Here is a 27,770-nt window from a genome sequence, read left to right on the forward strand (position 1 = left end):
ATAGTAAATACAAGCTGTGCCTGAGGTATATGATAGTGCCTGAAAGTAAGAAAGTACTTAATGGCACGTGGGTGCATTTCAGAAAGAAGCTTAAACCAACCTGAATGAGCTTCCAGTGCCCACAGCTGGAATAATGTTAGCAACAAAATAAGTAAAATAGTTTTATTACATCAAGAATAAAATACATACCCATGAATCTAATCATACCATATAAGTAAATGATTAAGTCAATAAATAAATGGGGAGAAGTGACAACTCTATATTAGAGAAACATTTAAAGTTAATAAGTGTAGAAAGGAGAAAAGATGGCAGAGAAGTACAAAGCACTGTTTCAACCTGTCCCCTAAAGTGAGCTGATTACCTACCGAAGAACTCTGATCACCCATGAAATCAGCCTGAGATTAGAATTATATACTTCTGGATCTCTAAGGGGGCAGAAGACGCCAGTAGGCAGCATTCCACAGTGCACCTTGCCTGCACCATGGTTGATACATTCAGCTACACATCTATTCAGCCATCTCTCACCAAAATGACTAGGAGGAGGAATGCCCAATGGAGGAAAAGTTCAGAGACAGGGCCCTCTCCATCAGAGCTATTGGATATGGACATAGGCAGTATGTTGGAAAGGGAATTCAGGTGAACAATTATCCAGGCAATGGCTAGGTTGGAGAAAACCATTAATGACAAAATGGAATTGATTAAGGCATAAGTGAAACCACCAGGGATGATGTTAACAATGCTCTCAATGAGTTCCAATCTAATCTAAATTCTCTAAAAGCTAGGGTAACTGAGGCAGAAGACAGAATTAGTGATCTGGAGAACAAACAGATAGAGAAAAGGATCAGGAGGAAGCCTGGAACAAACAGCTTAGAAGCCATGAAAACAGAAATAGGGAAATAAATGATGCCATGAAACGTTCCAATGTCAGAATTATTGTAATCCCTGAGGGGGAGGAGAAAGAAAGAAGACTAGAGAAGATAGTTGAACAAATTCTCCATGAAAATTTTCCCACTTGGGGGAATGGAATCAGCGTTCATGTACTAGAGGCAGAAAGGTCTGCCCCCAAGTTCATAGAATCTAGAGAGACCTTGAGACACCTGATTGTGAAAATGATGAATCATAATTGTAGATAGGAGCTCTTGAAAGAAGCTAGGGTGAAGAAATTCCTTATGTGCAGAGGAAGGCCCATCAGAATAATGTCAGACCTGTCCACAGAAAGCTGGCAAGCCAGAAAGGGCTGGCAAGAACATATTCAGGGCACAAAATGAGAAGAACATGCAATGAAAAATACTTTATCCAGCAAGACTGACATTCAAAATGGATGGAGAGTTAAAAGAGCTTCCAAGACTGGCAAGGTTTAAAAGAGTATGTGACCACCAAGCCAACACTGCAGGAAATACTAAGGGGGGGGGGGGTTCTATAAAAGTGGGAAAAAATTAAGAATATCATTGAACAGACATTTACGGAGACAATCTATAGAAACAAAGACCTCACAGGTAACACGATGTCAATAAAAACATCTCTCAATAATCACTCTCAATGTGAATGGCCTAAATGTGCCCATAAAATGACACAGAGTTGTAGATTGGATAAAACAAAAGGACCCATCCATATGTTGTCTACAAGAGGCCCATTTTGAACTTAAGGATACATCCACAGTGAAAGTTAAGGGATAGAGAAGCATCTTTCATGTCAATGGGTGTCAAAAGGAGGCTGGGGTAGCGATTCTCATATCAGATAAATTAGATTTTAAACCAAAGACTGTAGTCAGAGGTAAAGAAGGACACTACATCATTATTAAAGGACTATCCACCAAGAAGATCTAACAATTGTAAATATTTATGCCCCCAATATGGGAGCAGCCAACTATATAAGACAGCTGTTAATCAAAATAAAAACTCATATTGATATGAATACATTAATAATAGGATATCTTAGCACTCCATTCTCAGTAATGGACAGATCATCCAAGCAGAAAATCAATGAAGAAACAAGAGCATTGAATGACACATTGAACCAGATGGACCTCATAGATATATATAGAATATTACACCCTAAAACAACAGAATACTCATTCTTCTTGAGTGCACATGGAGCCTTCTCCAGAATAGACCACATACTGGGTCACAAATCAGGGCTCAACTGATACCAAAAGACTGAGATTATTCCCTGCATATTCTCAGATCACAATGCTTTGAAACTGGAACTTAACCAAAAGGAAAAGTTTGGAAGGAACTCAAACACCTGGGAGCTAAAGACCACCTTGCTTAGAAATGCCTGGATCAACCAGGCAATCAAGGAAGAACTTAAACAATTCATGGAAACCCATGAGAAGGAAGACGCTTCAGTCCAAAACCTATGGGATACAGCAAAGGCAGTCCTGAGGGGGAAATACATAGCCATCCAAGCGGCCCTCAAAAAAACTGAAAAATCCAGAATACACTAGCTGTCTTTACACCTTAAAGAACTGGAGAATCAAAATCAAATTAAGCGAACCCCACACACAAGAAGGGAAATAATCAAGATTAGAGCAGAGATCAATGAGATAGCAACTAAAGGTACAGTAGAACACATCAATGAAACAAGAAGCTGGTTTTTTGAAAGAATCAATAAGATCAATAAACCATTGGCCAAACTAATCCAAAAGAAAAGAGAGAAGGCCCAAATTAATAAAATTATGAATGAAAAGGGAGAGATCACAACTAACACCAAGGAAATAGAAACAATCATCAGAAATTATTATCAACAGTCATATGCCAATAAGTTAAGTGACCTAGATGAAATGGATACATTCTGGAAAACTATAAACTTCCAAAACTGAACCAGGAAGAAATTGACAACCTGAATAGACTGATATCTAGTAACGAGATTGAATCTATACCAAAAACCTCCCAAAAAACAAGAGCCCAGGACCTGATGGATTCCCTTGGGAATTCTAACAAACTTTCAAAGAAATAATCCCTGTTCTCCTGAAGCTGTCTCAAATAATTGAATTAGAAAGCAAACTACCAGACTCTTCATGAAGCCAGCATTACCCTGATCCCCAAACCAGGCAACTAGCCTACCAAAAAGGAGAATTTCAGACCAATATCCCTGATGAATATGGATGCTAAGATTCTCACAAAGATCCTAGAAAATAGGATCCAACAGCACATTAAAAAGATTATCCACCATGAGCAGGTGGGATTTATCCTTGGGTTTCAAGGATGGTTCAACATTTGCAAATCAATAAGTATGATAGACCAAATCAATAAGAAAAGAGTGAAGAACCACATGGTCCTCTCAATCGGTGCAGAAAAAGCATTTGACAAGATACAGCATCCGTTCCTGATTAAAACGCTTCAAAGTCTAGGGATAGAGGGAACCTTCCTCAACTTCATGAAATCTATGAAAAACCCACAACGAATATCATCCTCAATGGGATAAAGCTGACAGCCTTCCTGTTGAGATCAGAAACACTACAAGGATGTCCACTCTCACCACTCCTGTTCAACATAGCATTAGAAGTCCTAGCAACAGCAATCAGACAACAAAGAGAAAGAAAAGGTATTCAGATTGGCAATGAAGAAGTCAAACTCTCTCTCTTCGCAGATGACCTAATACTTTATATGGAAAACCCAAAGACCACCCTGAAACTACTAGAACTCATTCAGTAATTCAGTAATGTGTCAGGATACAAAAACAATGTACAGAAATCAGTTGCTTTCTTATACACTAACAATGAAGATACAGAAAGGGAAATTAGAGAATCAATTCCATTTACTATAGCACCAAGAACCATAAGATACCTGGGAATCAACCTAACCAAAGAGGTAAAGGATCTGTACTGGAGGAACTACAGAACACTCATGAAAGAAATTGAAGAAGACACAAAAAGATGGAAGACCATTCTATGCTCATGGGACAGAAGAATAAACATTATTAAAATGTCTATACTGCCTAAAGAAATCTCTACTTTTAATGCCCTTCTGATCAAAATTTCACTGGCATTTTTCAAAGAGCTGGATCAAACAATCCAAAAATTTGTATGGGAATCAGAAGAGACCCCGAATTGCTAAGGACATGTTGAAAAAGAAAAAACTGGGGGCATCACATTGTCTGATTTCAAGCTTTACTACAAACCTGTGATCACCAAGATAGCAGGGTACTAGCATAAGAACAGACAGATAGACCAGTGGAACAGAGTAGAGAGCCCAGATATGGACCCTCAACTCTATGGTCAAATCCTCTTCGACAGAGCAGGAAAAAAATATACAGTGGGAAAAAGACAGCCTCTTTGTTTTCTCTCCCATTGGTGGCTTTTGGCGGTTTTTGGAGGTTTAGAGGACAGCAAACTGCACCCAGGCCTCCCTCTCAGAGAGAAGCCTCAGACTGGAAGAGATTATGCTGAGTGAAATAAGTCAAGCAGAGAGACTCAATTATCATATGGTTTCACTTATTTGTGGAGCATAAGAAGTAACACGGAGGACATTGGGAGATTGAGAGGAGAAGGGAGTTGGGGAAAATTGGAGGGGGAGATGAGCCATGAGAGACAATGGACTCTGAAAAACAATCTGGGGGTTAAAGGGGCAGGGGCTGGGAGTTTGGGTAGGCCTGGAGTTGGGTATTATGGAGGGCACGTATTGCATGGAGCATTGGTTGTGGTGCATAAACAATGAATTCTGGTACACTGAAAAGAAATTTTAAAAATTTAAAAAATTTTAATTAAAAAAAAAAAAAACAGAAATGCTTACACACTCTACAAAATCCTATTTACTTCACATCCCATCTCTTCTCACAACTTCCTTCCCTGTGGTGCTCTTCCTCCCTCATCTCTATGAGGTTTGCAAGCTCTCCAGGCCTCCTTTCCTCCTCCAGCACCTCTTGGCATCACTCCCTTTCCTGTTCAGCCTCAGCTTGGAAATATAACATCTTGAGGAACGAATGCCTTTCTGATTTATACTCAGGAGTTTTGGGCCAGTAGCACCCCTCACCTGGTTCGTACCAGGGTTTGAATTGGCTGATCGCTGGGAAACAGCAAACAGGTCCATTGAGTCTAGTGTAGTGGGAGACCAGGGAGGGGAGACAAGCCTGTTGGCCTCACGTGTTTGGCACATGGCAGGCTCTGTGGCTGTATTCTGCTCCACCTTAGTAGCTTGTCCCTATGCACACCCCTAAGGTGGGTCTTAGTCTACCTTTATAAAGGAAGAGTCACCTGGGACGCCATGATGGTTCCATGCTGTGTCTGAGGTGTCCATCATGCTGAAAACAAAAGAATCCCCTTATTTGCTCATGAAAAGTAATTCCATTTTCCCCCTTGGAGTTCAGAAACTTAATGAACTCAGTACAAAGGATCTAGGAAAATACATTTATCTGCGTCTTGAATTTTGCTGGCAAGTGCTGTGAAGTTAGGAGCTGACTACCATATTTAAAGGAGAAACTCATATTTCAGACCTTGTTTTTTATCCTATGTGAAGGACTTAAGCATTTCTTAAACAGTATAATTTACAAAGGTCATGTTGGGTGGTTAGTGGTCATCTGAGATGTAACTTGCTGGAGGGGAGAGAAGGGAATTGTAGGTGGCTGAAGACCTAGCTGAGGGCACAATACAGCTTCCCAGAAGAGTCCTTCCCATGGTGCCTGTGGATGAGCTTGAGTCAGGTGGCCCTGAAATTGTTGGTAACACTTAACTCTATGTGCTCGCATACTTGAGCATGGGAGAGGTGGTCTATGACACCATCTTACTCTCATAGGGACATACTCCTTACCTTTCCCACCCTCAGTCAGTTTTGAAAGCTGGGCAGAATAATTTGTTCTAACATGAATGAAATTAATTTGCTGATTTCTCTCCTAAGACACTGCCTTTTCCAGGAAAACTTAGCCTGGCTTTGTGACCACCCAGACTTACGTTTTGTCCTTATCTCTCCATCCTAGGCCAACACTGGACAAATTGATGACCCCCAGGAGCAGCACAGAGTTATCAGCAGTAACCTCGCCCTCATTCAGGTAACTCTGCCCTTTGTCCCATCGATGAATCTCCTCCCTGCTTTTGAATCTGCAACCAGGCCTGCTATACATAGGAAGGGTGAAGATTAAGTAAGCCCTTCTCTCTGTGATCCAGACAGAACTTGGGGAATGGGCTACCTGTATACCCTGAACCCACCAGACCACACTCAGGGCAGCTGGAGGCTCAGCTCAACTATAGGGCACCAGCATATCCACCTGAAAGTAGATGCCTCTTCTGGGACCCCAGGGTCCCTCCAGCACCCCCAGCCCCTTCTTTTCAAGATAGGCTTATAGAAAGATTCACCTATACTTGCTCACTCCTCTTTCTCATAGTCTGGATAAAGCTAACAGCTTTCTCTTCCCACTACCTTAACTCCAGCTGTGCTTGCCAAGGTCACTGACATCCTAATTGGTATACCCTCTAATTGCCTCATACAAGTGATATTACGTGTTCTCTCGGGAGTATCTGGGACTCTTCCTACCTGATATTCCTTCGTGGCTGCACTCCTGTCTCTTCACCTCTTCTTTGTCAGCCTTTGCAGGACACCCACCCCCCATGCCTTTGTCCCTTAAATGCTTCATACTCATTCAAATTTGTACCTCCTTCTAGCAGACCCTCATTGGGCTAAGTTCTCATCCTAGGAGTCTCAGAGTATTATAGAGTCAGGAAGCCCAGGGCAGGGAGAGACTGGGAAGAGATTGGGCCAAGTTAAAAGAGGAAGTGGCTTCATCCAGAACCTTCTGTGCATCTCTGGGGTAGCCAGTGGCCACCCAAAGAACCTGGACTTTGAGATCGGACAGGCCTGGAATTACAGCTATCATTTATCAACTGGGTAGCCTTGGGCAGGACACATAAGCCTTGCTTAGCTGTATCTCCCTATTCATCAAGTGAGGAGGATACCCACTTTACCTCTTACCTGGGTTCCAGAGCCCCTGTTTCTAGCTCTCCACTGGGTATCTCCATCTACCTGTCCCAGAAGCATCCCTGAAACAGCTTAGCCAGATCTGGCCTCATCACCTCATCTCCTCACACTCACCTCTTGTGAAGTCCCCAACCCTAAAGAGTTTGATGGTTGAAAGCTCATTCTGGGGGTCAGCCAGCTGGAGGCCCTTGGTCAAGTCACATTAACTTGTCTATAAGGTGAGCCATTGTGAGATTTCAATTGTGGACGGCTGTGACCACTGGCCATGATGTGGTAATCTCCCAGTCATGGTCACTGTGCCCATTAATCAAGCTAGAGACCAAGTCACCTTCAGCATCTCTTTGCTCCTTATCCTTATGTCTAGTCCTGAGGAGTCTGCCACTGAACTATGCTTGAATCAGCCCTGCTTCTCCTCCTCCTTGCCTTGGCCTCTTGGTCTCTGACCTCACTGACTACAGACCTCTTCACTGTTCTAACTGCCCCAGGCTTCTTCCTCTCCAGCTCTTCTCTGCATGGCCACCTGAGTGACCTGTCTAAATCCTAAAGATGATCAGGTGTCCTCCTCCTGAAGCTCCGTTTTTGGTTTCTTTTGTCCAAGTGTGGGCCTAGCCCAGAGGTACTACTGGTCTGGTCCTGTCCTCCTGCAGTCTCATGTTCCCCATCCCTGCTGCCTTTGCATATGCAGTTGTGTCTCCATGGAATGTCCTTTCTTCTTGTTCTCCTGGCAATGAAGCTCCAGTCAATTCCAACCCAACACCGGGTACTGTCTGGGGCCTTGTTAAAAATTGATGGGGCTGCCCTGGTTGCAATTCTGTGTTTAGATGTCTGCTTTCTCTGCTTGAACCAAGTCACACGGGCCGGGAGGCTTCTATTCAATAAATTATACTGCAATGAAATTATTCTTTTTTGCACGAATTTCTTAAGAGAAGTTCCCACAAGTTCACAAGATATGAACAATTTGAAATTCTAGATTTTTTCCAAAATTATTATAAAATATTTGAATACTTAGTATCAAATAATAGCACCAGTTCTTCTGAATGACTTTCTGCATTTGCCATATATATGTATGTGTCTGTAGAAAATATATGATACAACTTTCTGTGTTTTTTTATGGATCTTTTTGTTTATATTTTTTTATTAACATAAAATGTATTTTTTGCCCCAGTGGTATAGGTCTGTGAATCGTCAGGCTTACACACTTCACAGCACTCACCATAGCACATACACTCCCCAATGTCCATAACCCAACCACCCTCTCCCAACTCCCTCTCCCCAACAGTCCTCAGTTTGTTTTGTGAGATTAAGAGTCTCTTATGGTTTGTTTCCCTCCTGATCCCATCTTGTTTCATTTCTTCCTTCCCTACTCCCCAAACTCTCCACCCCGCCTCTCAAAATTCCTCATATCAGAGAGATCATATGATAATTGTCTTCCTCTGATTGACTTTTTTCGCTCAGCATAACACCCCTAGTACCATGCAGTTCATTGTAAATGGCATGATTTCATTTCTTTTGGTGGCTACATAGTATTCCGTGTGTGTGTGTGTGTGTGTGTGTGTGTGTGTGTATGTATATGTATACACACACACACACACACACACACCACATCTTCTTTTTCCATTAATCTGTTGATGGACATCTAGGTTCTTACCATAGTTTGGCTACTGTGGACATTGCTGCTACAAACATTCGGGTGCACGTGCCCCTTCAGATCACTACATTTGTATCTTTAGCGTAAATACCCAGTAGTGCGATTGCTGGGTTGTAGGGTAGCTCTATTTCAGATTTTTGAGGAACCTCCATGCTGTTTTCCAGAGTGGCTGCACCAGCTTGCAATCCCAAAAACAGTGTAGGAGGGTTCCCCTTTCACCACATCCTCGCCAACATCTGTCGTTTCCTGACTTGTTAATTTTAGCCATTCTGACTGGTGTGAGGTGGTGTCTCATTGTGGCTTTGATTTGTAATTCCATGATGCCGAGTGATGTGGAGCACTTTTTCATGTGTCTGTTGGCCATCTGGATGTCTTCTTTGCAGAAATGTCTGTTCATGTCTTCTACCCATTTCTTGATTGGACTATTTGTTCTTTGGGTGTTGAGTTTGGAAGTTCTTTATAGATTTTTGGATACTAGCCCTTTAACTGACATGTTGTTTGCAAATATCTTCTCCCATTCTGTCAGTTGTCTTTTGGTTTTGTTTACTGTTTCCTTTGCTGTGCAAAAGCTTTTGATCTTGATGAAGTCCCAATGGTTCGCTTCTCCCCTTGCTTCCCTTGCCCTTGGCGATGTTTCTAGGAAGAAGTTGCTGTGGCTGAGGTCAAAGAGGTTGCTGCCTGTGTCCTCCTCAAAGATTTTGATGGATTCTGGTCTCACATTGAGGTCTTTCATTCATTTGGAGTCTATTTTTGTATGTGGTGTAAAGAAATAGTCCAGATTCATTTTTCTACATGTGGCTGTCCAATCTTCCCAACACAATTTATTGAAGAGACTTTTTTCCATTGGACATTCTTTCCTGCTTTGTCGAAGATTAGTTGACCATAGAGTTGAAGGTCTAATTCTGGGCTCTCTATTCTGTTCCATTGATCTATGTGTCTGTTTTTGTGCCAGTACCATACTGTCTTGATGATGACAGCTTTGTAATAGAGCTTGAAGTCTGGAATTGTGATGCCACGAATTTTGGCTTTCTTTTTCAACGTTTCTCTGGCTATTTGGGGTCTTGTCTAGTTCCATATAAGTTTTAGGATTATATTTGCATTTCTTTGAAAAAAAAAAACTGATGGTATTTTGATAGGGATTGCACTAAATGTGTAGATTGCTTTAGGTAGCATAGACATTTTCACAATATTTGTTCTTCCAATCCATGAGCATGGAACATTTTTCCATTTTTTTGTGTCTGTCTCAATTTCTTTTATGAGTACTTTAGAGTTTTCTGAGTACACATTCTTTGCCTCTTTGGTTAGGTTTATTCCTAGGTATCTTATGGTTTTGGGTGTAATTGTAAATGGGACTGACTCCTTACTTTCTCTTTCTTCTGTCTTGTTGTTGATGTATAGAAATGCAACTGATTTCTGTGCATTGATTTTATATCCTGACACTTTACTGAATTCTTGTACAAGTTCTAACAGATTTGGAGTGGAGTCCTTTTTGGGTTTTTCACATAAAGTATCATATCATCTGCAAAGAGTGATGGTTTGACTTCTTTGCCAATTTGGATGCCTTTTATTTCTTTCTGTTGTCTGACTGTCGATGCTAGGACTTCCAGTACTATGTTGAATAGCAGTGGTGATAATGGACATCCCTGCCATGTTCTTGACCTTAGTGGAAAAGCTCTCAGTTTTTATCCATTGACAATGATATTTGTGGTGGGTTTTCCATAGATGGCTTTGATCATATTGAGGTATGTACCCTCTATCCCTACACTTTGAAGAGTTTCGATCAAGAAAGGATGCTGTACTTTGTCAAATGCCTTTTCAGAATCTATTGAGAGTATCATATGGTTCTTGTTCTTTCTTTTATTAATGTATTGTATCACATTGATTGATTTGAGGACGTTGAACCAAAATTGCAGCCCTGGAATAAATTCCACTTGGTCGTGGTGAATAATCCTTTTAATGTACTGTTGGATCCTGGAATAAATTCCACTTGGTCGTGGTGAATAATCCTTTTAATGTACTGTTGGATCCTATTGGCTAGTATTTTGGTGAGAATTTTGGCATCTGTGTTCATCAAGCATATTAGTCTGTAATTCTCTTTTTTTGATGGGGTCTTTGTCTGGTTTTGGGATCAAGGTAATGCTGGCCTCATAAAATGAGTTTGGAAGTTTTCGTTCCATTTCTATTTTTTGGAACAGTTTCAGGAGAATAGGAATTAATTCTTCTTTAAATATTTGGTAGAGGGGCGCCTGGGTGGCTCAGTGGGTTAAAGCCTCTGCCTTCGGCTCAGGTCATGATCTCAGGGTCCTGAGATCGAGCCCCGCATCGGGCTCTCTGCTCAGCGGAGAGCCTGCTTCCCTCTCTCTCTCCCTCTGCCTGCCTCTCTGCCTACTTGTGATCCCTGTCTGTCAAATAAATAAATAAATAAATAATCTTTTAAAAAAAAAAATAAAAATAAATAAATAAATATTTGGTAGAATTTCCCTGGGAAGCCATCTGGCCCTGGGCTCTTGTTTGTTGGGAGATTTATGATGACTGTTTCAATCTCCTTTCTGGTTATGGGTCTGTTCAGGTTTTCCATTTCTTCCTGGTTCAGTTTTCGTAGTTTATAGGTTTCTAGGAATCCATCCATTTCTCCCAGATTGTCAAATTTGCTGGTGTATATGCTGCTCATAATATGTTCTTATACTTGTTTGTATTTCTTTGGTGTTGGTTGTGATCATTCCTCTTCCATTCACGATTTTATTAATTGGGGTCATTTCTCTTTTCTTTTTGATAAGTCTGGCCAAGGGTTTATCAATCTTATCAACTCTTTCAAAGAACCAGCTCTTAGTTTCGTTGATATGTTCTACTGTTTTGGTTTTTTTTTTTTTTTAAGATTTTATTTATTTATTTGACAGAGATCACAAGTAGGCTGAGAGGCAGGCAGAGAGAGAGAGGTGGAAGCAGGCTCCCCACCGAGCAGAGAGCCCAGTGCGGGGCTTGATCCCAGGACTCTGGGATCATGACCTGAGCCGAAGGCAGAGGCTTTAACCCACTGAGCCACCCAGGCGTCCCTTTGGGGTTTTTTGTTTGTTTGTTTGTTTGTTTGTTTGTTTCTATTTCATTGATTTCTGCTCTGATCTTTAGGATTTCTCTTCTGCTGGGTTTAGGCTTTCTTTGCTGTTCTTTCTCTAGCTCCTTTAGATGTAGGGTTAGGTTGAGTACTTGAGATCTTTCTTATTTCTTGAGAAAGGCTTGTATTGCTATATATTTTCCTCTCAGGACTGCCTTTGCTGTGTCCCACAGATTTTGAACAGTTGTGTTTTCCTTATCATTTGTTGCCATGAATTTTTTCAATTCTTCTTTGATTTCCTGGTTGACCCATTCATTCTTTAGTAGGATGCTCTTTAGCCTCCATGTATTTGAGTTCTTTCCAACTTTCCTCTTATGATTGAGTTCTAGCTTCAGAGCATTGTGGTCTGAAAATATGCAGGGAATGATCCCAGTCTTTCAGTACTGGTTGAAACCTGATTTGTGACCCAGGATGTGATCTATTCTGGAGACTGTTCCATATGCACTTGGGAAGAATGTGTATTATGTTGCTTTGGGATGGAATGTTCTGAATATATCTGTGATGTCCTTCTAGTTCAGCATGTCATTTAAGGCCTTTATTTCTTTGTTGATCCTTTGCTTGGATGATCTGTCCATTTCAGTAAGGGGGGGTGTTAAAGTCCCCTACTATTACTGTATTATGTTGATGTGTTTCTTTGATTTTGTTATTAATTGGTTTATATAGTTGGCTGCTCCCATGTTAGGGACGTAGATATTTAAAATTGTTCGATCTTCCTGTTGGACAGACCCTTTGAGTATGATATAGTGTCCTTCCTCATCCCTATTACAGTCTTTGGCTTAAAATCTAATTTATCTGATATAAGCTTTACCACCCCAGCTTTCTTTTGATGTCCATTAGCATGGTAAGTTGTTTCCCAACCCCTCACTTTAATCTGGAGGTGTCTTTGGGTCTAAAATGAGTTTCTTGTAGGCAGCATATTGATTTTTTTTTTTTTGTCCATTCTGATACCCTGTGTCTTTTGATTGGGGCATTTACCCATATACATTCAGTGTAACTATTTAAAGATATGAATTTAGTTCCATTGTATTGCCTGTAAGGTGACTATTAATGTATGTTGTCTCTCTTCCTTTCTGGTCTACTACTTTTAGGCTCTCTCTTTGCTTAGATGACCCCTTTCAATATTTCCTGTATAGCTGGCTTGGTGTTTACAAATCTTTTAGTTTTTGTTTGTCCTGGAAGCTTTTTATCTCTCCTTCTATCTTCAATGATAGCCTAGCTGGGTATAGTATTCTTGGCTGCATGTTTTTTTTTACATTTAGTGCTCTGAACATATCATGCCAGTTCTTTCTGGCCTGGCATGTCTCTGTGGACAAGTCTGCTGCCAATCTAATATTTTTACCATTGTATGTTACAGACTTCTTGTCCCAGGCTGCTTTCAGGATTTTCTCTTTGTCACTATGACTTTTAAGTCTTACTATTAAATGACAGCATGGGGATTTATTTTTATTGATTTTCAGTGGGATTCTCTGTGCCTCCCGGATTTTGATGCTTGGTCTCTTTGCCATATTATGGAAATTCTCTATAATAATTCACTCCAATATATCTTCTATCCCCTCTCTCTCTTTCTTCTTCATCTGGAATCCCAATTATTCTAATATTGTTTTGTCTTATGGTATCACTTTTCTCTTAGATTCTCCCCTCGTGGTCCAGTAGTTGTTTCTCTCTCTTTTGCTCAGCTTCTTTATTTTCTGTCATTTGTTCTTCTATATCACTAATTCTCTCTTCTGCCTCATTTATCCTAGCAGTAAGAGCCTCCATTTTTTATTGTACCTCATTAACAGCTTTTTTGATTTCAGCTTGGTTAGATTTTAGTTCTTTTATTTCTCCAGAAAGGGCTTTTATTTCTCCAAACAGGTTTTATCTATCTTCCATGCCTTTTTCAAGCCCAGCTAGCACCTTGAGAATCATGATTCTGAACTCTAGCCCTGACATATTATCAATGTCCGTATTGAGTAGGTCCCTAACCTTTGGTACTGCCACTTGTTCTTCTTTTTGTGGTGAGTTTTTCTGCCTTGTCATTTGATCCAGATAAGAAAATATGAATGAGAGAATGAAATACTAAATGGGTGGCAAAGACCCCAGAAAATCAGAATCAGAGTCAAATCAGAAGAGACCTCAATCAGGGGGAGAAGAAAGGGGGCAAAAAGAAACTATTTGTGGAGCATAACAAATAACATGGAGGACAAGGGGGGTTAGAGAGGAGAAGGGAGTTGGGGGAAATTGGAAGGGGAGGTGAACCATGAGAGACTATGGACTCTGTAAAACAATCTGAGGGTTTTGAAGGGGTGGGGGTTGGGAGGTTGGGGGAACCAGGTGGTGGGTATTGGAGAGGGCACGGATTGCATGGAGCACTGGGTGTGGTGCAAAAACAAGGAATACTGTTATGCTGAAAATAAAGAATAAAATAAAATAAAATTATAAAAGTTTTTTAAATTAAAATTTTAAGTAAAATTTAATTAAAAAAAAAATATATATATATATGTATTATATATGACTGGTGAATAGAACAGAGCAACCCACTTGATTTTGGGTGTATTTTGGTCTCTTAGAAGAAACTACCTCCCAAAATTTTAAAGAAGGAAAAACTTATATATATGTAAAAATAAGGATAAACATGATGGATCAGAGACAAGATGACAGAGAAGTAGGAAGTGCCGTTTCAACCGGTCCTCTAAAGTGAGCTGATTATCTACCAATGAACTCTGATCACCCATGAAATAAACCTGAGATTAGAATTATACATTTCTGGATCTCTACGGGGACAGAAGATGCCAGTGAACAGGTAGAACAGAGTGGGAACATTGGACTGATATCGGAAGATAAACAAATGGGGGAGATATCCACCAGGAACAACCCATTGGAAAGTAATACCTCAATCGAGAGTGCCCTGTGATTGGGGACCAGCATTAACTTGGAGTCTGGTTAAAAGCACACAAAAAGAGCCAAATATTTTAAGGGGAAATTCATGGAATCAGGCAGTTAATGACCAGGGCTTAAGCCCACAGACCCAGGATGGCCACCGCTGGTGCTGGGCCAGAGAGAGTATGGCAAAGAAGTCAGGCATTGGTCCCTGAGTCCCAGGCGCTTGTTACAGCGTCTGGGTGGTGGTGCACATGAGAGACTTCGGAGTGGACACCAGCCAGCATTCTCTAGAACCATAGCCTTTTACACTCTGCATGCGCACTGCACTACCAGCTTCTAAGTTACACTCCACACCCTTCCCTGAGAGAGATCCATGCAGGTGCTTTGTCAGTGCTCTCTAGAACCGAGAGATCCTGAACACTCCCAGCCTGGGCCAGTGTGAAAATGTCAGTATGCTGTCTCTGGTTTGGACCTTTCTGGCAGTCTGAACCTGCCCAGACAGCCACAGCAGAGGCAGTGCTCGAAGCCAGCTCTCTGGAATAGTACTTCTCTTGGTTTTGGTAACATTGGTGTATGAGAGGGAGCTCCTGAGACCCCTGAGACTGTGAGTAGGGCCGTGATCTGCTGGTGGCAGAGGGGGAATTTATGTGCCCTGGAGCACCCAGAGGGGAATGGGCTGAGGCTTCTCTTTGAGACGGAGGTCTGAATGCAGTTTTCTTTCCTCTAAACCTCCAAAAAACCGCCAAAGTTGCCAAGGGGAGAAGGAAAAAAACAAAAAGAAAGAAAAAAAGAAAAAGAAAAAACCTCCAAAGAGCAAAAGCCTGAAAAATCGGTTTCCTCAGAGCCTAGCCCCTTGTTAGTAGGCAGGAGGACTCAACTCTAGCAAGACTGCCTGAAAAACCATGCAGCAGGCTGCTCCCCGAGAAAGCCAGCCAAAAACAAAATAAAAACAAAAACAAAAAACAAGAGGAAAACTACTACTACTTCATAGATACAACTTTTATTTTTAATTCATTCCCACTATTCTCGTTGTTTTAAATTTTTTAAATAATTTTTAAACTATTTACCATCACAGTAAGATGTTCAGTATAACAAATTACATAATGACCTTTTAAAAATTTTTTTATATCTTTTCAGCAGAACAGTATTCATTGTTTTTGCACCACACCCAGTGCTCCATGCAATATTTGCCCTGTCCAATACCCACCACCTGGCCCCCCAGCCTCCCACCCCCCACCCCTTCAAAACCCTCAGGTTGTTTTTCAGAATCCATAGTTTCTCATGGTTCACCTCCTCTTCCAATTTCCCTCAACTCCCTTCTCCTCTCCATCTCCCCATGTCCTCCATGTTATTTGTTATGCTCCACAAATAAGTGAAACCGTATGATAATTGAGTCTTTCTGCTTGACTTATTTCACTCAGCATAATCTCTTCCAGTCCCGTCCATGTTGCTACAAAAGTTGGAAATTCATCCTTTCTGATGGAGGCATAATACTCCATAGTGTATATGGACCACATCTTCCTATCCATTCATCTGTTGAAGGGCATCTTGGTTCTTTCCACAGACATAATAACCTTTTAACTTGAACTTTTTTGATACATATACCTGTGTTTTTCTTTTGCTTTTCAATTTCTTTTAATTTTCATATAGAGATAAGCTTTGAGGTGATCTTCTTTCCCCAGTCAATACTATCCCTATATATATATATAAAAGTTTAATCCCCCTTTCCCTCAGAAAAGTTGAGTCCTTTAACAAAGATATCAAGATACACCCAGGAAGAGTCAAAATAACCTTCCTCACCCACACTGAGAATTTATAACCACCCTTCCATCTTGTTATCTGTCATTGTTTCTGTGTATTTGTTTTTGTTCTGGTGGTATATAAAACTTATACTTGGGGTTCATTTTGGCTGGGTTTTTTTTTCTTGTCATTTACTTTTGCCAGATTTTTTGTTGGTCTGTTTTTGTTTGTATACTTTATAAATCTTACCTTTGGGGCCCATTCGGACTGGGTCTTCTCTTTTATTTCTTTTTTTTTTCCCCTTCTCTCTCTTTTCTTCTTCTTCCCCCCCCCCTCTCTCTTTTTTCTTTTTTCTTTCTTTTTGTTGGGGACTCCCAATTGCTCAGAAGCATTCCAGAGTGCACCTTGCCTGGATCATGGTTGATACAATCAGCTACATATCCCTTCAGCCATCTCTCACCAAAATGACTAGAAAGAAGAATATCCAACAGAGGAAAAATTCAGAGACTCTGCTCTCTCTGTTAGAGCTATTGGATATGGACATAAACCGTATGCCAGAAAGGGAATTTAGGCTAACAATTATCCAGGAGATGGCTAGGTTGGAGAAAGCATTTAATGACAAAATGGAATCAATTAGGACAGAAGTGAAAGCCACCAGGGAAGATGTTAACAGTGCTCTCCATGAGTTCCAATCTAATCTAAATTCTCTAAAAGCTAGGTATTTGAGGCAGAAGATAAAATTAGTGATCTAGAGGACAAACTGATAGAGAAAAAGGATCAGGAGGAGGTCTGAACAAACAGCTTAAAAGCCATGAAAGTAGAATTAGGGAAATAAATTATGCCATGAAATATTCCAACGTCAGAATTATTGGAATCTCTGAGGGGGAGGAGAATGAAAGAAGACTAAAGGATATAGTTGAACAAATTTTCCATGAAAATTTTCCCACTGTGGGGAATGGAACCAGCGTTCATATCCTAGAGGCAGAAAGGTTCCCCCCCCCCAAGATCATAGAATCTAGAAAGACCTCGAGACACCTGATTGTGAAAGTGATGAATCACACTTTTAGAAAGGAGCTCTTGAAAGCATCTAGGGGGAAAAGATTCCTTACGTAGAGAGGAAGGCCCATCCGAATAACATCAAACCTGTCCACAGAAGCCTGACAAGCCAGAAAGGGATGACAAGATGAATTCAGGGCACTAAATGAGAAGAACATGCATCCAGTAATACTTTATCTAGCAAGACTGACATTCAAACTGGATGGAGAGATAAAGAGCTTCCAAGACCAGCAAGGTTTAAAAGAGTATGTGACCACCATGCCAGCACTGCAAGAAATATTAGGGGGGGGTTCTATAAAAGAGGGGGAACCCCAAGAATATAACTGAACAGAAATTTATGGAGACAATCTATAGAAACAAAGACTTCACAAATAACAGGATATCAATAAAAATCTCTCTCTCAATAATCACTCTCAATGTGAATGGCCTATGCACCCATAAAATGACACAGGATGGAAGATTGGATAAAATAACAGGACCGATCCATATGTTATCTACAAGACACACATTTTGAACCTAAGGATACATATCCAGACTAAAAGTTAAGGGATGGAGAAGCATCTTTCATGCCAATGGGCATCAAAAGAAGGGTGGAGTAGCAATTCTCATATGAGATAAATTAGATTTTAAACTAAAGACGGCCGTCAGAGATATAGAAGGACACTACATCATTCATAAAGGGTCTATCCACCAAGAAGTTCTAACAGTTGTAAACATTTATGCCCCCAATATGGGAGCAACCACTACATAAGACAACTGTTAATCAAGATAAAGAGTCATATTGATAGAGGATCTTAACATGCCACTCTCTGTAATGGACAGATCATCCAAGCAGAAAATCAATAAAGAAACAAGATCATTGAATGACACATTGGACCAGATGGACCTCATAGATATATACAGAACATTCCACCCTAAAACAACAGAATACTCATCCTTCTTGAGGGCACATGGAACCTTCTCCAGAATAGACGACATACTGGGTCACAAATCAGGGCTCAACTGATACCAAAAGACTGAGATATTCTCAGATCACAATGCTTTGAAACTGGAACTCATATTCTCAGATCACAGTGCTTTGAAACTGGAACTCAACCAAAAGGAAAAGTTTGGAAGGAATTCAAACACCTGGAAGCTAAAGATCACCTTGCTTAGAAATGCCTAGATCAACCAGGAGATCAAAGAAGAACTTAAACAAGAAACCCATGAAAATGAAGACGCTTCAGTCCAAAACCTATGGGATACAGCAAAGGAGGTCCTAAGAGGGAAATACATAGCCATCTCAGCTGCCTCAAAAAAATTGAAAAATCCAGATTGCACTAGCTGTCTTTACACCTTAAAGAACTGGAGAATCAACAACAAATTAAGCCAACCCCACACAAGAAAGGAAATAATCAAGATTAAAGCAGAGATCAATGAGATAGAAACTAGAGATAAAGTAGAATGCATCAATGAAACGAGAAGCTGGATTTTGAAAGAATCAATAAGATCAATAAACCATTGGCCAAACTAATCCAAAAGAAAAGAGAGAAGGCCCAAATTAATAAATTTATGAATGAAAAGGGAGAGATCACAACTAACACCAAGGAAAGAGAAACAATCATCAAAAATTGTTGTCAACAGTTATATACCAATAAGTTAAGCAACCTAGACGAAAGAGATGCATTACTGGAAAACTATAAACTTCGAAAATTGAACCAGGAAGAAACTGACAACCTGAATAGACAAATATCTAGTAACTAGATTGAAGCAGTGATCAAAATCCTCCCAAAAAACAAGAGCCCAGGACCTGACGATTCCCTGGGGAATTCTAAGAAATTTTCAAAGAAGAAATAATCCCTGTTCTCCTGAAGCTGTCTCAAAAAATTGAAGCACAAGGCAAACTTTCAGACTGTTTTTATGAGGCCAACATTACCCTGATCCCCAAACCAGACAAAGACCCCACCAAAAGGGAGAATTTCAGACCATATCCCTGATGAGTATGAATACTAAGATTCTCACCAAGATCTTTGCTAATAGGATCCAACAGTACAGTAAAAAGATTATCTACCATGACCAGGTGGGATTCATCTGTGGGTTGCAAGGGTGGTTCAAAATTCGCAAATCAATCCATATGATAGAACAAATCTATAAGAGAAGAGAGAAGAACAACATGGTCCTCTTAATTGATGCAGAAAAAGCATTTGACAAAATCCAGTATCCATTCCTGATTAAAACGCTTCAAAGTATAGGGATAGAGGGAACATTCCTCAACTTCGTAAAATCTATCTATGAAAAACCCTCAGCAAATATCATCTTCAATGGGGAAAAGCTGACAGCCTTCCCTTTGAGATCAGGAACACGACCAGGATGCCCACTCTCACCACTCTTGTTCAATATAGTATTAGAAGTCGTAGCAACAGCAATCAGACAACAAAGAGAAATAAAAGGTATCCAAATCAGCAATGAAGTAGTCAAACTCTCTCTCTTCGCAGATGACATGATACTTTATATGGAAAATCCAAAAGACTCCACCCCCAAACTACTAGAACTCATATAGCAATTCAGTAATGTGGCAGGATACAAAATCAATATACAGAAATCAGTGGCTTTCTAGTACATAACAATGAAAATATAGAAAGGCAAACGAGAGAATCAGTCCATTATCTATAACACCAAGAAGCATGGGATACTTGGGAATCCACCTAACCAAAGAGGTAAATGATCTGTACTCAAGGAACTACAGAACACTCATGAAGGAAATTGAAGAAGACACAAAAAGATGGAAGACCATTCCTTGCTCATGGATCAGAAGAATAAATATTTTAAAATATCTATACTGCTTAGAGCAATCTATACTTTCAGTGTCACTCTGATCAAAATTCCACCAGCATTTTTCAAAGAGCTGGAGCAAAGAATCTTAAAATTTGTATGGATCAGATGAGACTCCAATTGGCTCAGGAAATGTTGAAAAAGGGAAAGAAAACTGGCAGCATCACGTTGCCTCATTTCAAGCTTTACTATAAAGCTGTGGTCACCCAGACAGCACGGTACAGGAACAAAAACAGACACATAGACCAGTGGAACAGAGTAGAGAGCCCAGATATGCACATTCAACTCCATGGTCAAATCATCTTCAACAAAGCAGGAAAAAATATACAGTGGGAAAAAAACAGTCTCTTCAATAAATGGTGCTGGGAAAATTGGACAGCTATATGTAGAATGAAACTCGACCATTCTCTTACACCATACACAAAGATAAACTCAAAATGGATAAAAGACCTCAATGTGAGGCAGGAATCCATCAGAATCCTAGAGGAGAACATAGGCAGTAACCTCTTCGACATTGGCCACAGCAACTTCTTTCAAGATATGTCTCCAAAGGCAAAGAAAACAAAAGGGAAATGAACTTTTTGGACACCTTTAAGATCAAAAGCTTCTGCACAGCAAAGGAAACAGTCAAAAAAACAAAGAGGCAACCCATGGAATGGAAGAAGATATTCGCAAATGACAATACAGACAAAGGGCTGATATGCAGGATCTATAAAGAACTTCCCAAAGTCAGCACCCCAAAAATCAGAGAATCAAGTCAAAAAATGGGCAGAAGACATGAACAGACACTTCTCTACAGATGGCTAACAGACACATGAAAAAATGTTCATCATCACTAGCCATCAGGGAGACTCAAATTAAAACCACATTGAGATACCACCTGATACCAGTTAGAATGGCCAAAATTAGCAAGACAGGAAACAACATGTGTTGGAGAGGATGTGGAGAAAGGGGAACCCTCTTACACTGTTGGTGGGAATGCAAGTTGGTGCAGCCACTTTGAAAACAGTGTGAGATTCCTTTAGAAATTAAAAGTAGAGCTTCCCTATGACCCTGCAATTGCACTACTGGGTGTTTGCCCCAAAGATACAGATGTAGTGAAAAGAAGGGCCATCTGGAGCCCAATATTCATGCAGCAATGGCCACAGTCACCAAACTGTGGAAAGATCCAAGATGCCCTCCAATGGATGAATGGATAAAGAAGATGTGGTCCATATATACTATCTAGTATTATGCCTCCATTGGAAAGGATGAATACCCAACTTTTGTATCAAGATGGATGGGACTGGAAGAGATTATGCTGAGTGAAATAAGTCAAGCAGAGAGAGTCAATTACCATATGGTTTCACTTATTTGGGGAGCATAAAGAATAACACGGAGGACATGGGGAGCTGGAGAGGAGAAGGGAGTTGGGGGAAATTGGAGGGGGTGATGAACCATGAGAGACTGTGGACTCTGAAAAATATTCTGAGGGTTTTTGCAGGGTGGGTGTATGAGGTTGGGGGAGCTTGGTAGTAGGTATTATAAAGGGCACATATTGCATAGAGCACTGGGTGTGGTACATAAACAATGAATTCTATAATACTGAAATGAAATTTAAAAAATAAATAAAAATTTAAAAAATAAATATTTTTGGATATATGGGTTTAATAAAATGTTAAAATTAAAAGGGTTAACACATGGGCTGCCTGGGTGGCTTAGTGAGTTAAAGCCTCTGCCTTTGTCTCGGGTCATGATCCCGGAGTCCTGGGATCAAGCCCCGCATCGGGCTCTCTGCTCGGCAGAGAGCCTGCTTCCTCCTCTCTCTCTGCCTGCCTCTCTGCCTACTTGTGATCTCTGTCTGTCAAATAAATAAATAAAATCTTTAAAAAAAAAAGGATTAACACAATGAAGGTATGGAATATGACTGTAAAGATGAAAATTATTAAAAAATTCTAAAAAAGGAATTGATAAGTTGGTTGGAAAAAGAAAGGAAATGAAAGTGGAGAGAAGTTGATCAGGCTGGATTCTAGAACATAGCCCTGTGCTAGATTTATGGTATATTTTGATCTATTAGAAGTTGTATCCCAACATTTTTTAGATGAAAAAACTATATGTCTACAAAATTTAAAGTTAGATACAATGAAGGATAAAATATGACTATGATAATGAAGTTTTAAAATATTTTTAGAAAGGTATCATTAAGGTAAACTAGTTAAAAAGCCTTAAAAGAGGAAAGAGGAAAAATTTTAAAAATTAGGCTAAGAAATATATAAAATTAAAAAGTTTAATTAACTTTTCAAGACTAAGGAATCATGGGGAGAAAGTCATGAATTCCATATTTTGCTTTCCCCTCCTCTGGAATTCTGCTGTTCTCCTTGATCAGTGAGCTTGGTCTTGGCTGGATGTTCTTGCTGATCTTCTGTGGGAGAGTCCTGTTGTAGTGATTCTCAAATGTCTTTGCCTCAGGTGGAATTGCACCGCCCTTGCCAGGGGCCAGGCTAAGTAATCTGCTTGGGTTTGTTCTCGGGAGCCTTTGTTCCCTGAATGCTTTCCATTGAGCTCTGGAGGACAGGAATGAAAATGGTGGCCTCCCAATCTCCGGCCTAGGGAGCTGAGAGCTCGGGTTCGCACTCCTCAGTGAGTCCTCAGAGAAAAACAGTCAATCCCTCCTATCTCCCTGGTCTCCAGCGGAGCTCCGTGCTCACCTGGCCTGTGACCAAGCATTTCTATGTTTTGCGCTCAGCCCCATTTGGAGTCTTCAAACCCAGCAGATTCTTGCCATGCTGCTCTTCCAGCGGAGGAATCTAGGTCTCCCTGGATCTGCCACTTGTGGGTCCCTGCTCAAAGAGCAGTGGTCTGACTGTGCTGCAGATCACAGTTTAAGGTAACCCCAAGCTGAGAGCGCACTCCTTGGCTCTGTCTTTGTAGTTGGCTTCCCTGCTCTGATACCTGCAAGCTCTGCTATACTCAGACACCTCTGGTCTTTCTGTGACCCCATGGGACCTGAGACCACACTGTCCCCATGAGGGATCCACCCTCACTTAACCTCTGGAGCAATGTCCCTTAGCGGAGCAAACTTCTAAAAGTTTGGATTTCGTGCTCCATTGCTCCATCACTTGCCAGGAGCTGGCCTCTCCCCCAGCAGTCTATCTTCCAATCACTTTGGATTCACTTCTCCACACATCCTACCTTTCTGTCCCTAGAATTGTTGCTCTTTTTCTCTTCAGTTTCCTGTTGGGTTTGTAGGTGTTCAGAATGGTTTCATAACTATCTAGCTGAACTCCTGCGACTTGATATCATCTCTGTCTGCTACTCCTCTGCCATCTTTACCCAACTTTCTGTATTTTAAGCATTAAAGTATTGTGCTGTACATATAATTCTGTAACTTATACTTTCAAGAGTGACTTAATAAATGGAAATCATTGAGAATAGCACATAGTAAGCACTCAGTAAATATCAGCTCCAATCATCATTATCATTATTACATTATTCTTTGTTCACATGTGCAAATTTTTCCTGGGCAAATGCTAGATCATAAAGTATATGGATAAATTGTAACCAAATCCCCTCCCCCCAAATTCCTGTACCAATTTTACCATGTCTACATTTAAGAGAACCATTTTCATATATATTTGTCAGTGTGTATTTTATGTTATCAACCTTTTAAATTTTAATTTTACCTAGTCCAATGGATAAAAATAGTGTATCCCATCCATGCATTGATTCATTCATTCATTGGATGAGCACAAATGTGGGCTAAGCACCTGCTGAGGGACTCAGCAGAAACTGAGATGGCACTGACCTTTTAGTAGAGGAAGATCAATGTCAGTTACAAAGAAATAAGATACCTACTATTAAATTGGGATTTTATTTTAAGTTTTCCTGATTATTCAGGAAGTTGGTCACATTTTTGTGTGTTTTGTGTGTTTCTTAGCCATTTGTATTTCCTTTTCTGTGTACATTTTTCTGTTGAGTTCTTCAAAGTTGCCATTGATTCATAAAATGGACTTCATTATTTTGATCACTAATGCTTTATTAGTTGTAAATGCTGAAGATATTTTCTCTAGCTCCCTCTTCATCTTGAATTTCGGGTATCACATAGAACTCATAATTGGATTTATATACAGTTATCTCTATTTTTATTTATAGATTTTACATGTTTTATCTTCAGAGGGAGTCCCTCTCTAGTCCAAAATCTGAAACATAATTATTCTATATTTTCTTCTATTTCACACTTGAAGTTTTATGTTTAATGGTGTGTCTATGTGTATGTGTCTGTATGGTATAAAATAGGAATATAATTTTCCCCCAGATAGATACCCACTTTCTCTTTCCTTGTTTATTCACCCATTCCATACTGATTTGAAATGCCACCTTTATCATTATTAAATTTTTATATATTGTCATATATTCATGATACTATTCCTGAATACCAGTCTGTTCTGCTGATCTGTTTGTCTGTTTCTCTGCCAGTACCACCATGTTTTAATTACTATAGCCTTAAAACTATGAATTGATAATGAATGTTCCAAAACTCCCTCTTGATCTTTTTTCTCAAACTGTCTAGGCTATTTTTGCACATCTACTCATCTTTGTGAAACTTAAGATGAGTTGTCAAGGCCGTGAAAAAGCTTCCTGTGACTTCCTGGGAATTATATAGGTTAACTTGGGGAGCATTTTTCATCTGTGTATATGGCACAGTTCTCTGTTTATTCAGCCTTCTTTAATAACACAACATGTTTCCATTAAGACATTTGAATTAGGGCACCTGGGTGGCTCAGTTGGTTAAGCAACTGCCTTCAGCTCAGGTCATGATCCTGGAGTCCTGGGATCGAGTCCCATGTCGGGCTACCTGCTCGGTATGGAGCCTGCTTCTCCCTCTGACCTCTCCCCTCTCATGCTCTTTCTCTCTCCCATTCTCATGCCCTCTCTCAAATAAATAAATATTTTTTTAAAGAATGAAAAAATTATTAAAAAAAAAAAACATTTGAGTTACAGTTAACCCTTGGACAACACAGGTTTGAACTGTGCATGTCTGCTTCTACGCAGATATGTTTCAATAAATACAGTACTGTAAATGTATAATTCCTTATGATTTTCTTAATTTTATTTTCTCTAGCTTACTTTATTATAAGAATACAATATGTAGTACACATAACATACAAAATATGTGTTACTTGACTTTATAGGTAAGGCTTCTGGTCAACAGTAGGCTATTAGTAGTTAAGTTTTGGGGGAAGTCTCAAGTTACACACAGGTTTTCATCTGCATAGGATTGAAGGGTCAACTATCTTGAGAACTGGTGCCAGGATTGATACTCAGACCAAGGGAACCTCATGGTACTAACCTGAGTGAGCAGCAGAGATGTGTCCCCACTGAGATGAAATGGGAACCACAGCTTGGTTGGGGGAGAATGTAGAGAAAGGGGGCACTAGCATGCAGAGCAAGTGCCAAGGAAGGAAGGCAGGGAGAGAGATGGAAAGTGTGCATAGAGGCTTACAAGGTATAGCTGTGGATCATGGAGTGTTTCCATATTGCAGGGGAGATTGGTTGTCTGTGTAGCTGGAGACCACAGAGCACTTTTTTTTTTTAATCATTTTTTTATTTATTTTCAGCATAACAGTATTCATTGTTTTTGTACCACACCCAGTGCTCCATGCAATCTGTGCCCTCTAATACCCACCACCTGGTTCCCCCAACCTCCCACCCCACACCTCTTCAAACCCTTCAGATTGTTTTTCAGAGTCCATAGTCTCTCATTGTTCACCTCCCCTTCCAATTTCCCCCAACTCCCTTCTCCTAACTCCCCATGTCCTCCATGCTATTTGTTATGCTCCACAAATAAGTGAAACCATATGATAATTGCAGACACATGAAAAAATGTTCATCATCACTAGCCATCAGGGAGATTCAAATTAAAACCACATTGAGATATCACCTTACACCAGTTAGAACGGCCAAAATTAGCAAGACAGGAAACAACGTGTGTTGGAGGGGATGTGGAGAAAGGAGAAACCTCTTACACTGTTGGTGGGAATGCAAGTTGGTGCAGCCACAGAGCACTTCTGCCTAGAGCTGTGAGAGGAGCCCCAAGCAAGAGACTGGTTGCCCTTGGCCAAAGGCTGAGTAGAAGATGATTTCTTGAAGCAAGTGACATTGAACTAGTTGTAGAAAAGGAAAACTAGTTTTCCAAGGAATTGGATTGAAGAAAGGTGTTAGTCTTTGTTTTTCCCAGGTTTGAGGGGCCATTGGCAGATTCTGGGGTAAGGGAGGAGAGGTAGAGGTGAATGCCATAATGACTCTCATGGTCAGAGAGGAGGCAGAGTGAAAGGCAGGGAGGAGTGATGGTGGTCAGAGGCATGTTTCCTCACATTTCTGATTTCTGCCCTGACAGGTGCAGGTGGTCAGAGGCATGTTTCCTCACATTTCTGATTTCTGCCCTGACAGGTGCAGGCTACCGTCGTGGGTCTCCTGGCTGCTGTGGCTGCCCTGCTGCTGGGCGCTGTATCTAAGGAGGAGTTAGACTTTGCAAAGGTGGAGTTGCTGTGTGCCAGCAGCATCATCACTGCCTTCCTTGCCGCCTTTGCTCTAGGTCAGCTGATCCTCCCACCCCAGTGACTGCCTCCTCCTGGCTCTCTCCGCCCCCATTCCTAAGTGCTCTGCTCTCACCTCTTTGTGTTTCAATTCCTTGAGATATGAAAAATGGAAGCACTAATGATGGAGCCTCACATACCTGCCAGGAGCTGGGGGTCAGCCTGTTGGGTTACTGATGCACCTTGAAGGTGGGCAGGGAGGATGAGTCCTCTTCCAGGCAGGGTGTGTGTGCCAGCGCGAGCTGCTGACTCCACTTTTCTTCCCTCTGTTTAAAGAACTGGCCTTTGCTCAGTAGACACATTCATCTCTCCATCCATCCATCCATCCATCCATCCATCCATCCATCCATCCCCTCCTCACTTCATTCCTTCATCCCTTCATTCACTTATTCATTCAGTCGGTCTTTAAACATTTCTTGAGCACAGCTTACATTTGGACTTGTGGTGGGTTCTGGAGCCTTCAATCATGGTGGGGAGCAAGGCTCAGGTTTTAACTTCAATTTCATCTCTGCAGAGAGGTCTTTTCAGATGGCCTTTGCACAGGTTCTGCCCTCCCCCCTTCTCCCCAGCTACCACCATGCTCCTGTTTTCCTTATAGAGCACTTGTGAAAATCTGTAATTAACCACTTTCTTCATTCATTTTCTGTCTCACCTCCTAGCTAAAATGTCATCTCCTTATAGAGGGGCCCTGCTTCTCCAATTCTGTTCCTATCACCACACTGCCTGCCATACACCAGGTGCTTCCTACGTGCCTGTAGAAGGCAGGAAGACATGAGCACTGCCAGATATACCCTGTCTTCAGGGAGCTCACGCATGTCAGTAGCAGCTGTGACTGTAGATTGTCACCTGTTCACTCATGACTTGTTACTTACTGGGCATCTGTTGTGCTCTGGGCACTGTTGCGGTGCCGGGATGCTCTGGCGAGTTACTGCACTGTTTTGTGATGTTGGTGTTCTCGTGCAGAGTGAGACACCCATGCATGAGCACGTAGAATTTCAGCAAAGTGCCAAGTGTCTCTTTTCTGAGCCCTCTCTGATCAGCTCTCTAGGCCTGCCCCC

General features: G+C 40.8%; 1 protein-coding gene across 5 annotated transcripts in view; it reads left to right on the forward strand.

Annotated features, from left to right (window-relative positions):
• SLC41A3 (solute carrier family 41 member 3) overlaps nucleotides 1–27,770 on the forward strand; it is a 123,189-nt gene that overhangs the window by 77,673 nt on the left and 17,746 nt on the right. For all 5 annotated transcript variants that reach the window (XM_032842815.1, XM_032842814.1, XM_032842811.1 and 2 more), the window contains 2 exons: nucleotides 5,914–5,985; nucleotides 26,567–26,711. In XM_032842815.1, coding sequence (XP_032698706.1) covers nucleotides 5,914–5,985; nucleotides 26,567–26,711 — 217 coding nt within the window. The remainder of the gene's footprint in view (nucleotides 1–5,913; nucleotides 5,986–26,566; nucleotides 26,712–27,770) is intronic.

Source organism: Lontra canadensis, unplaced genomic scaffold (genome assembly GCF_010015895.1).
Source record: "Lontra canadensis isolate GAN:19392208 unplaced genomic scaffold, GSC_riverotter_1.0 scaffold133, whole genome shotgun sequence".
NCBI lineage: Eukaryota > Metazoa > Chordata > Mammalia > Carnivora > Mustelidae > Lontra > Lontra canadensis.